General features: G+C 43.6%; 1 protein-coding gene across 1 annotated transcript in view; it reads left to right on the top strand.

Moving 5' to 3' along the window:
- The window catches only part of ITPKB (inositol-trisphosphate 3-kinase B), a 77,316-nt gene that overhangs the window by 59,294 nt on the left and 5,784 nt on the right, over positions 1-12,238 (top strand). Inside the window, exons 6-7 of the mRNA XM_018568429.1 lie at positions 9,947-10,048; positions 10,249-10,320. Coding sequence (XP_018423931.1) covers positions 9,947-10,048; positions 10,249-10,320 — 174 coding nt within the window. The remainder of the gene's footprint in view (positions 1-9,946; positions 10,049-10,248; positions 10,321-12,238) is intronic.

The following is a 12,238-nucleotide window of genomic DNA, read 5'->3' as shown; positions in this document are numbered from 1 at the left end:
CAGGTAAGGGGGTGCATGGTGCCTCTGTCCAGCATCCCACCCACCTCACTGACGTCACTGGTTGCCTGGAGCTGGCCAGGACACTAGCCAGAGCATCCCGCTCAGCTCCTGGCAGCCAGTGACATCAGTGAGCTGGGCAGAATGCCAACCAGAGCGTCACAGGTTCCTAAGAGCTCTTAGAAACCTTGGATGCTCTGCCCAGAAAGGGGGCGGTAGACAAACCTTACACCCCCACCCCCCCTTGTGACCTAATGAGATGCTGCCTGAGGCGAGAGCGGCCCCCTCAGCTTCTAGCAACCAGTGACATCAGTGAACTGGGCAGGATGCTCTTAGCGAGCTCTTAGCAACCTGGGATACTCTGACGCCAAAGGAGGTGGCAGGCACATCTGCCACCCCCCCCCCCCTCCTCCACATGACCCAAAGAGATGCCATCTGGAGCAAACGCCTCAGGCTTGCCTCATTATAGGGACGACCCTGTATTTGCGTATACCCACATAGAGCGTAGTCTGTCCATACAATTCTGTACGCTGTATGCAAATACGCCTCTATTTGCATCCATGTGAATGAGCCCATAGAGAAGTCAGCATCCAGTTGTGACTTGCTAAATCATTATGAATTGACAGTAATGAGTCGCCACCTAATCCGGTCCCATGCAAACCCGAGTTTTCCCTATTTATTACCTGGCCCTTATTTCAATATATTTCATGCTTTACATTCCTCCACTGTATGTGAAAACCAAATACTAGGAACATAGAATCACTTTATTGCTCTTTTTCGGCTGCGCTATTCAAAGCAGGAATACAGGCCAGGTAATACGGTCTGATTGTTTCTCCTATTGTTATTCTTATATCACAAAGGCCGCCTGGGATGTTGTTATGTAGCGGCACTATTGTGTCCTATACGTGACCAGCTGCCGTGACACAGGAAGGATGTATACGGCAATAGAATTGTACATGCAGGATGCACATCACCGCTCCATTGTCATCGCTCTTCCTCCTGCCAAGCTTTTGGAGTGGAAATATATTATGTGACATACACAGTGTTATTATCAAATCTGTTACAAGGCTCCTGTGGCTTTCCGCACAGAATTTAAAGGGACAGTGAAATGGGTTTGGTCCCTTTGACTTTATTTTTTTCATTATTTAAGCTTAAAGTAGCCTTAGTTTTCTTTTCTGGCATATATCTACTACTGGTAAGCAGTAGATATATGCCCCAACATAAAAAAAAAATGTTGGCAAATACCAACTAAATTACCTGTGTCAGCGCCGCTCGCTCCCGGCTGCAGAAGTCCTGGAGGAAGTATGGGCAGGCGCATGCGCAGTCCAGATCTTCGGGGGCGAGAGGAAGAGAGCAACGCTGACACTGAATGAACCCATCCAGGTAGCGCGGGAGTACGCATGCCGGACAGACTCCGTTGGACACGAGGAGTCTGCAATGGATCAGAGAGTGGCACCAGCGCTGGAGGAACTGTGGAAAATAAGTGGATAGAAGAAGCTATCGGGGGGGGCTGCCTTTAATGTCACTTTAAGTTGTATATTTTATTACAAAGGAAAAAATGAATAGAATCTCTTTTTAAAGAAAATGTAAATCCTAACTGAGTTGTATGCATAAGCACTGTGTACCACAGGCAATCACCATTATATGTACTTATGCACTGATTCTTTTGGAGGGCTTTTTTGATTCCTTTAGTCCGGGGGTGGGCAACTCCGGCCCCGGACCAAAAAGAAAGACTTTCCTGGTCCTTAGGCCATAGTCCTTATGTCACTTGCCTTTAATATGAGTTCCCCAGCCTGAGCTTAACATGCTGGTGATACGATTCTGCAGTTTCCAGGAAACTTCAAGCAGATTCTATTGACTGTTGACCTTTGTGGTGTCTGAACAGTAAGATTCAGCTGACTGGGAGTTGTCCCACTTTGAAATAGTCCACTTGACTGTTGGCAGATTTGTAGCCCTTTTGCCACAGAGATGCAAGATGACATCTACCCTGACTGAGCTGAGCAAGATGAGAGATCTGAGATTTCAGTTCTCTGGCTGTCATGCTGATCCACTACCTTCAGTACCTTCTGAGTCACTAACTTGAAACAACTTATATCAGGAACTCTGATTTCAACCTGGTTTTCTTGATCTGCAAGCTTGTTCTAGGTTGGACTGAAAACATTGTAGCCAGCGACAGCCATGCAACCAACATTTTTTAGAAGGTCAGAAATAGTAGCCTCTGACCAAGAAGGGGTTTACCTGAAGCCCTACAGGGTGGCATGTGAGCTGGTTGGAACTTATGGGAATGATTATGGTAATGATCAATAGCTGGCCAAGACTGAAGCGGTTTGGTAGCTTGACTGATTTATAGGCTGGTCACCGACCAGAACCTGTGCATTGGATGGTCAGAAGCTGGTTACCTGCTGGAGCCTTAACTTTGGCTGGTTACCTTCAGGAGTCTGAACTTTGGCTGGTCACCTGCTGCAGCATGGACTGTGACTGGTCAGTGGCCGGAGCCTGGACTGTGACTGGTCAGCAGCTGGAGCCTGGACTGTAGCTGCTTTGGAGGCTGGTCGCTGGCTGGAGCCCGGGCAATAGTTGGTTTGGAACTGCAGCCTATGCATTGGCTGGTTCAGAGTCTGGTCACTGGCTGGAGCTTGGGAAGTGGCTGATTATCAGTTGGAATCTGTACTGTGGCCACATTGGAGGCTGATCAGTTGCTGAAGCCTGGGCAGTGGCTGGTTAGCAGCTGGAGTCTGGACTGCTTCGGAGGCTAGTCACTGGCTGGAGCCTAGACAGTGTCTGGTTCAAAGTCTGGACACTGGCTGGAGCCTGGGAAGTAGCTGGTTCAGAGTCTAGGCACTGGCTGGGGCCTGGGAAGTGGCTGGATGTTAGCTCGAGTGTGGACTGTGTTTGGTCAGAAGCTGAAACGTGAACTGTGGCTGGTTCAGAGACTGGTGAGTAACTGGAATCTAGATTGTGACTGGTCATAAACTGGAGTCTGGACTGTCTCGGGTCAGCAATTGTAGCCTGGCCTGGGGATGTTAAAGGAGTCTGAGGCTATTGGTGGACATTTGTAACAATCACAAAAAGCAGGAAGCTTAGGAACATCTGCTGAAAAGGTGAAGACAGCACAACCCTGAAATTTACCCTCTATGCATAGAAAATGATCTTCTCATTCATCTTCAGGTAGATCAGAGTCAGACCAATAACCAGCACATGTAGGAAAATTAAAGTGTGAAAAAAAGATTAATAAAGTTCTACTACACAGGCACCTACCAGTTACAGCTGAGCAGAATCTAATGCCTTCAAAACAAGGAATCTATGGTCAAATTATGAACTTCCTGAAAAGCAGAGAGTTCCTTCATTCCAGCGAAACATATAACCCATTGAGCTTACTGTATAGCCACAGTTATATGGGAAATGTAACAAGTAAGCAAACCGACACACAAACAAGTACTGAGCAGCAAAACAGCTACAGCAACTGAAATGTATCAGCCTGAGAATTTTATAAAAAGAGAAACGAGAGGCCACTAGGTGAACCCCATATGAAAGGGAACAGAAAAATCTTAGATCTTTACGCAAAAATCATTCAAACGTGGCTCAGAACCCAATTACAAAAAGTGAACCCCTGAACCAGACAGCAAGGAACAAAAACTGCTCAACAGGAGGCAACGCAAGCCCTTATTTGTCTTCAGATCATTTCTTGTACACCCCGGAAGTCCTCAGTCCTGGACATAAATATTCATCCTCATACCAGCTCTGGCTTATACCTATCACTATCCCACAGGCCAGAATGGTACTTCCCTGTTGGCTGCTAGGTCTCCAGATTTGGGTTTTGGGTAGTTGGCAGAGTATGAGGAGGGATCAGAGCTCTGTTCTGGAGTGAAGTCAAGAATTCAGAAAGTCTACTTGTCAACTTTTTGATAGAACAGATTCACTTTGAATGAAAGCAAGAAAGCAAGTAAGACAAATTCTCGGTGACACACAGTTTGATAGAATATAGTAATAGATTATTGGGTTGAAGTGAACATGTTGGGGGGAATTTAACAAAACTGAAGCAGGAGATCTGGAGCAGTTGCCTATGGCAGCCAATCAGCTTCTCTCTTCAGTTTGTTCGGTTAAGGTTTGAAAATGAAAGGTGAATGCTGATTGGTTAATATGGGCAACTGCTCCATATTCTGTCTGCTCCAGTTTTGATAAATTCCCCTCATTTTCTTTTCAATGTTTTTAGATACAAAGAGATCATATAAATAAGTATGGAGGCAGCCATGTTTTCATTACATGCAGTGCTGGTTGGTTGGGCTTTACTGCTCTTTCCCACAGCTCAAGTCTAGGAGTCAGCCAACGCATTGAAAACAACGCACTCCCTGTGTGACTTGTGCCAAGCATGTGTGCATTAGGAGCCTAAACACCTGATAAGTAAATGCTTCCTGCAGGTCAGTAAATCACCAAGTAGTGAAGGAAAGACATGGTTGCAACCCTAGACTTTTTTCAGACCACACCCTACCCTAGTTCCCCCTTACCTAAAGCGCCAATCCCCATGCTCATTTTTTAAATAAAATATTGTATTCAGAGCTTTCCTGTGTTATCTCCAGGAGTCTAATTAGCCCTCCTTTTTGTCTACAAACAATCAGTTCTTATGTTGCGAAGATGAGTAGAGGGGGAGGCATTATGTAGTTTACCCAAAGACAACAGGGCAGGGCTGGAAAGAAGATCCTTGCTGCACTCCTTACCGGGATTCCCATCTAGATACACTGGTGAGTGCTTGAAATGACTGCGGATGGCGCCGCATCATGTAGATAGTTGAAAAATGTCACCAGCACACCAAATCAATGATTACAGCAAAGTGTTCATTTATTGCCACAGCGTGGCCCCCGAAAACGCTTGCACAATGAGAAGCAGCATACGTCAATAAATGAACACTGCTGTAATCATCGATTTGGTGTGCTGGTGACATCTTTCAACTATCAAAAAGGCAGGGCTGACACCATTCCTTATGATCTCAGTTCAGAAAATCACAGTGTTGTCAGCTCAGCATAGGACTTAGAAGCTGAGCACATTTCCGGCAGATCAAACAGGTCATTTTCAGTACTTGCGGTCTTTAAATGATAACACGTGAGTAAACATGCATGTATTGTAGAGCTGGACTAAATATGTTTTCTTTTTTTTGCCCTTCCATATTTCACTGGTGAGTAAAACTGGAAGCGAATAAAATTTTATTTTGAAATAAAGTGACACACGGGCCTGCAAGGAAAATGTATTTTCTGGACAGGAAGTAGCTACTGACCACAAAAACCAGCGTTGGTGACCTTTAAAATGTGTTATGCCAGCATAAGGAAGTGCCACGAGATAAACAGAACACATTTCCTTTTAGTATGTGTTTCACTTAAATATATTTAAGCTAGTTTTATTTTCTTTTTAAAGCTCAACTCCGGCTTCCCCTATTTCCTGCACCGCACCCCTCCATGGGACAGCCCTGCACTTAAAATGTCTTTTTATACATATATAATTCTTTGTTTCTCAAATATACACTTAAAGAGGCCCCGTCACCAACTTAAGCAATTGCAGGTAGAAGCACAGAAAAGATGAAGTCCTTTACATTCTTACTTTTTACGTGTTTTTTTTCTTTCCATAAACAATTTTTTATTGACTTACAATGTTCCTGTGCTGGCCTAGCTCCTCTGTCTCTTCCCTCACCTTTCTACATACAGTAACCTTTTATGTAGCAGCCAGCGGAAGAGTGAAGGGGAATACTATAGAGAAGGGGCAGGAAAACTCCAGCCCTCCTCCTGTGGTGCAAATACAAATCTCATGAGGCACTGCAAGACTCTGACAGCCACCAGCTGTGATAGCACTTTAGTGGTGACTGGTTCTCTTTAAGATGATATTAGTCTCATGCAGGGGAGGACGACTCCAGCCCTCCAGCTGTTGTAGAGCTACAAGTCCTATGAGGCATTGCACGACTAACAGTTACTTCACATCCAAGATGGTGGCACCCAGCAGCAGTTTTAGGGTTTTTGAATGTCTACATGAGGGAGGCTTTTACAAGTAAATAACATGCCTAAAATATATAAATGTTCATATAACCTTATAGACATGTAATATTATAGTAAGATTTTTGTTGAAATAAATAGTTTGGGAACAGGGTCTGCTTAATACATGACAACACATGTTATCTAAAAAGGAGCTGCCTGCCTTTGAGCTCACTTTGTCTAATTGAAACCTCAATCAGAGCCCATGTGGTGTATAAGGCCTTGTTCACACCAAATGCAGAGCAGATCCAGTCAGGTTTCTGCACACGAACACTAGTCTTTTAGATGCTTTTTTGGCTAAAAAAAATTTTTTTTAGTTTAACATGGGCTTTCATGCGTTTTTGATGCATTTGCAGATCCAGAGCAGGTAAAATAGGGCCTGCTGCAGTTTTTTAACCTGCTCTGGATCTGGACGCTCCGATGTGAACTGGAGCTAAAAATACCATTGGAATACATTGGACGCAGTTTTGATCTGGTCTGCACCTGCTCTGCTCTGCACCTGCTCCGCGCTTGGTGTGAACTAGCCTTAAGAGACAAAAGTTATTTTTCTGACTTTGGTTCTGTGTGTAATTTAGCTTGAACTTTAAAAACAACTACTCGGTGACTCAGCTCGCCGGTGTGTACCCACTGTGCACATTTACGTAACTTCCTGATAATTATCGATAAAAGCAGCGTTGCGTTTTCTGTTTTGTTTACTTGCTGATGATCGGTCCAGATCTGTTCTAAGACTAAACTTTGTCACACAGACTGTTTGCCTCTTGTAAAGTGGAGGAGGAAGCGGTGTCATGGTTTGCTGGATGTAGCACTCTGTATTGTATACAGTTTAATGACTCTTTATTGACTCAGGGATTGCCCCTTCTAGTTTGTAGACATTCATTTCCCCATCCCGGCTCAGGTGTAACTGGCTGTAAAATGTACCTGCTTTCAGAAAAAAAACATTGGAGTAGTATATCTGGACGATATTAAGTTACCGCGTTTCCCCGAAAATAAGACACTGTCTTATATTTTTTTCCCCCAAAAAAAACACACTAGGTCTTATTTTCGGGGGATGTCTTATTGTTTTTTTTTTATGTTTTAATGTCAGAAGTTCCCTCAGTGACTGAGGCTCAGTCACCTCATCTCACCTCACTCCGACCCCACTGGCCATGCCGCACTGTGCCGCTGCCTGCTGGGAAATGTAGTTTTCTGCCCGGCGGCAGCTCTCTAAGCAAAAGCCGAGGCAGACAAGTGTCTGCTGATTTCGGGACACGGCGGCATGCGGGAGCTTCGGCGAGGCGTTCAGTCCCTGCCGTGTACTCTGGTTGCTCTCTAGGCCGCCCCCACCCCATATGACAGAATACCAGGGCCCTGGCTGCGCCCCCTCCCAGCCTCGCCTCGCTCTTCCTACGACCCTGCCAGCGGTGCAGACAGTGGACAGTGCGCTCAAGCACATGCTACCGTACCACCGAACTAGGTCTTATTTTCGGGGTAGGTCTTCTATTACAGGAATCTCTAAAGATAGTGCTAGGTCTTACTTTCGGGATAGGTCTTATTTTCGGGGAAGCACAGTATATCTCTGGCAATAGAAAACACGCATTGCTTCCTCCTTTTGTCCTACTCCTGTTGCGACTTGCTTCCCGACACGACCTTCCCATTTTGCTGTCGCAGATTGAAGGATCTGGTTCAGTTTTTGTCCATGTGGGTGGCTTCTCGTTGACTGGTCTACAATAAGCTTTTTCTTTAGGATTAATATCCTCTTGAGGAAACCTCATTTAGGCGAAACATGTTGGGATATCCAAAGAAAAACTCCATCTGCTCAATCAATCATGAGTAATTAGACCATTGCAATATACTGTGTCAGCATCGGTATCATTGATATCTTTGTAACAAGTCTCTGAACTGTGACAGCACACTTTGTTTTTAATCTTTTGTGAACAATAAATCATTTTCTTATATAAGTTTATTGTGAGAGCAAAATTGTTTCTAAAAAGCCCCCCCTCTTCAGGCCTTTGCATACCTGAAAGTGGTTTGGACCTCATAAGATATACAAGTGATTTAAAGTCGATCACTCTTTTTTTGTTAACCACTGTGCCCATCATCCTGAGGTCTGGGGTGGAGCTGAAGAGGTTTGTGGTTTTTGTACGGAATTGTTTTATTAGTGGAGTGTGGGGATTGGTGAATTGGCACAGTGATAACATTTTATATTTATTGATTAAAAAGAGCAATCACACTCAGACCTCTAACACAGTTGTTGTGTATCAGTCCGTTAACCCTTTCTGCAGACAAAAAGACTGCAAATAATACTGTTATTAACACTATTAATAGTAATACTACAGCAGCCATTCTCCTCATTAGCTGACTTGTTGTGACTTTTGTAAAATAAAGACACTAAGCAAGAACAGAGGGGAGGAAGGGAGCGTGAGGAAGGGAGTTTGGAAAAGGGGGGAAGAAGGAAAGAAAGGAAGGGATCAAGGTGGGAAGGAAGGTAGATGATGAAAGGAGCGAACAAAGAAAGGAGGATAAGAAAGTAGATAAAGGAAAATAGGAGGGAAGAAAAAGGAAAGACGATAAAGAAGAAGGTGAGGGAAGAAGGAAGGGTAATATGGGAAAGGATGAAAAAAACTTTCAAATGTGCATTAGCAATCAGGATTCCAAAAAGGCACACTCACCAAAATTAACAGACCACCACGAGGTAAATCAAAAGTAAAGAAGGGTAAGGGAAGGAAGGAAGGAAGCAAGAGAGGGAAGGAAGGAAAATTAAAAAGGGAGGGAACAAAGGAAAGAAGGTAAGGAAGGGAAAAGAAGGTAGATAAAAGGAAGGACGAAAGGAAGAAAGAGAAAGTAAATAAGATGAAGGAATGAGGGAGAGAGGAAAGGAGGGTAAAAAGTAAAAGCAAGTAAAAACATTTTCAAATGTGTCTTAGCAATCAGGATTCTAGAAAGGCACACTCCCCAGAAATGTCTGACCTTCAGCTAAATTGGAAGTAAGATAGGAAAAAAGGAAAGAAGGTAGGAAAAAGGAAGGAAAGGATGAAAGAAGAAACAGAGGAAGGAAGAAGGGAGAAAGAATAGAAAACGAAAGAATGAAACAAGAAAGGAATTAAATAAGGAAGGAAGAATAAAAGAAGGAAGAAATAATGTTCAAAGTAATGAAGACAGGATAGAAGGAATGAAGACAGTATAAAGGGAGAGGGGGATGAAAGAAGGAAGTAAGGAAATGAAGAAGGGAAGGAAGAGAAATTAAAAAAGGAGGGAACAAAGGAAAGGTGGTAAGGAAGGGAAAAGAAGGCATATTAAGGAAGCAAGGAAAAGCAAGGAAAGAAGATGAAGAAAGGTGGAAGGAAGGGTAATAAGCAAAAACGAGAAAAAGCATTTGAAATGTGCCTTAGGAATCAGGACTCCAGAAAGGCACACTCGCCAGAACTAACAGACCACCCTGAGGTAAATTGGAAAGAAGGTAGGAAAAAAGAAAGGAAGGAAGAGAAAGAAAAAAGGAAGAAAGAAAATAGAAAAAAATGAAGGATGAAATAAAGAACAGAGTAAGGAAGAAAGGGTAGAAGTATGGAGGAAGAGAGGGCTGAAAGAAGGAAGTATGGGAAGGAAGGGAGCATGAAAGAAGGTAAAAAGGAAGGAAGGAAGTCCGTATGGAGGAAGAGAGGGGTAAAAGAAAGAAGGAAGGATAGGAAGATAAAAAAGGAAGGTAGGAAAATGAAGAAAGAGAAATGAAGGATGGGTAGAGAGAAGAAAAGGGAAATTAAGAAAGGGAGGATAGGAAAGGAAATGGAAGGAATAGAGGAAGAAAGGAAATGAAGGAAGGAATAGAGGAAGAAAGGAAATGAAGGAAGGAATAGAGGAAGAAAGGGATAGGAGAGAGTTTTAGGTTTACAACAACACTTACTGGTCCACTGAAATGTGTTAATTGGCTGTCTGATCATATGGGATTTATTGTTTTTCAGAAGGAAGACGGGACAGTGAACAGAGATTTTAAGAAAACGAAGAGCCCAGAGCAGATTAAGGCGGCCTTCCGGGACTTCACACAGGGGAACTCTCAAATTTTGGTAAGTGTCACAGCTTCCTGGAATGATCCAATACAGTGCACATATAGAATAACAAGTGTTTTTCTTGCACGGAATGTTTGTGATTCCATGATATGTGACTCAGTGCTTAGTGGCTTTACTTTGTTTTAATATTATCCAATATCATCCTTCAACTCCCGATAAAAACTCACAGCTCTCCTTATTATAACCTGTGTCTACAGAAATCGTACCTGAGTCGCCTGGAGGATATAAGGACCACACTAGAGCAGTCGCCTTTCTTTAAGAGCCATGAGGTGAGCCACGTATGACGTTATAATTTCTTCCCTCATTTATATAATTTATCATAAATCATTTATATATTTATAAAAGGAGTCTACAAAGTAACATTCCCAGTAAAGTCACAAATTGTATTTGGGTTCTGGAATGAAACTAGAACAGCGGGAGAAAACCATGATGCATCTAACATGAGCTTCTCACAATGTGCATTAGAAGTTGTTGTAAGACAGACATAGTCCACCTCATTTCATGTCAAGCATCATCTAGCTCTTTCCATCCCAGTCTGACTGTGCCTGGCTCGCCCCTTTCATTTATTGCATTGCAGATCAGTGGGCATTATCTAGAACAGTCTGTACTGGGTCTAATATAAGGTATGTAATGAAAATGGAACCGGTTTATTTAAAAGCTGTTTTATAGTGCGTTATAAATTATTATTTTGGTATTCATTGCTGGAGTTCTGTTGTAACAATATCACAGAGGCTTAAAAGAGAACTAGGGGGTAAGTGTTTTTCCCCATAGTTCTCTTTAGGGTCACGGGAGGACATATACTAGCGTCCTCCCGTGACCCTAAGCTCAGTATATAGCGAGCTACTGCACGCGGTATACTGAGACCGCCGCAGCCGGGACGGATCCCGACATTACTGTCGAGATACACCCAGCTGCGTGAGTGACAGCTGGCTCTGCCTATCTACAGACAGAGCCAGATGTACCCGCCCCCTCCCTGTCCGTTCCTCCATTCAGCGCTGGAGGATCGGAAAAGGGAGGGGGGAATCCTTGCAGGGAGCCGTGAGTGACAGTCACGGCTCTCTGCAGGGACATGATCGAGAAGTGAGCGAGCGACCGTATGTGTTCACTTACTTCCCGATCTATTGAGCCGACCTGTGACAGTTTCATTTTCACACTTCGGCTTGAACTATGAGGATGAGTGGAAATCACTCACTCATAGTTCTCCTTTAAGCTCCATGGTTGTGAGATTCACCGAGAAACACCTTTTTTTTTGTGTCCGTTGTGGAATGCGGTGACATCATCCTCTTAATATACAGCGACTAATAATCTTGAAGAGCTGAGAGCGCTGACCTAGCAACGGAACCATAACAAATATGGTCCAGGCTGATGAAAATGAGTTTTCTCGCCCGGCTCTGTGTTTGTTTACATGTAGTAGAAGATGAATGTTCCCCTTTCGTGGGAAGGATTCCCAGACTTACGCCAGGACACTCGTCCCTTCACAGAACTCCAGAGAGGGTCATCAAGAGTCACCATCTCCCATAATTCAGAGTTCACGCAGCTCGGGTGGAATGTTCCATCACCGTCACAACCGACCCATTATGGCTTCTGTTCTGCCCCTTAGAGGAGTATAAAAAAATAAATAAAGCTGAATTATTTGTTACAAATGTCAGGATTCATCCAGAGAACATCCAATGCTTCCCTTCACATATAGCGGGGAACGGTCAGAACATCTGGTGGTTTTCATCGGGGAGTGTGTCCCTGCTGGAGAGATCTCCAAAAGTAAGGAAGGAAAGAAGGGTGAAAGAAGGAAGGGAGGAAGGATGGAAAAAATGATGAAAGAAGGAAGGAAGGAAGGGGGAAAGAAGAATGATAGGACGGAATGAAGGAGGAAAGAAAGATGAAAGAAGGGAGGGAGGGAAAGAAAAGAAGGATGAAAGAAGGAAGGAAGAAGGGTAGGAATGAATGAAGGGAAAGGAAGGAAGAATGATATGAAGGAGGGAAGGATGAAAGAAGGGAGGGAAGGAAGAATGGTAGGAAGGAATAAAGGAGGGAAGGAAGAATGATAGTAAGGCATGAAAGAAGGAAGGGAGGGAGGAAAAGAAAAGAAGGAAGGAAGAATGGTAGGAAGGAAGGAAGAATTATATGAAAGAATGAAGGAAGGAAGTATGGTAGGAAGAGAAAGAAAGAAAAAAGAAAGAAAATATGGTA

Source organism: Nanorana parkeri, unplaced genomic scaffold (genome assembly GCF_000935625.1).
Source record: "Nanorana parkeri isolate BGI_ZX_2015 unplaced genomic scaffold, ASM93562v1 scaffold31, whole genome shotgun sequence".
NCBI classification, from domain to species: domain Eukaryota; kingdom Metazoa; phylum Chordata; class Amphibia; order Anura; family Dicroglossidae; genus Nanorana; species Nanorana parkeri.
This window is presented reverse-complemented; position numbering and strand designations above follow the sequence as displayed.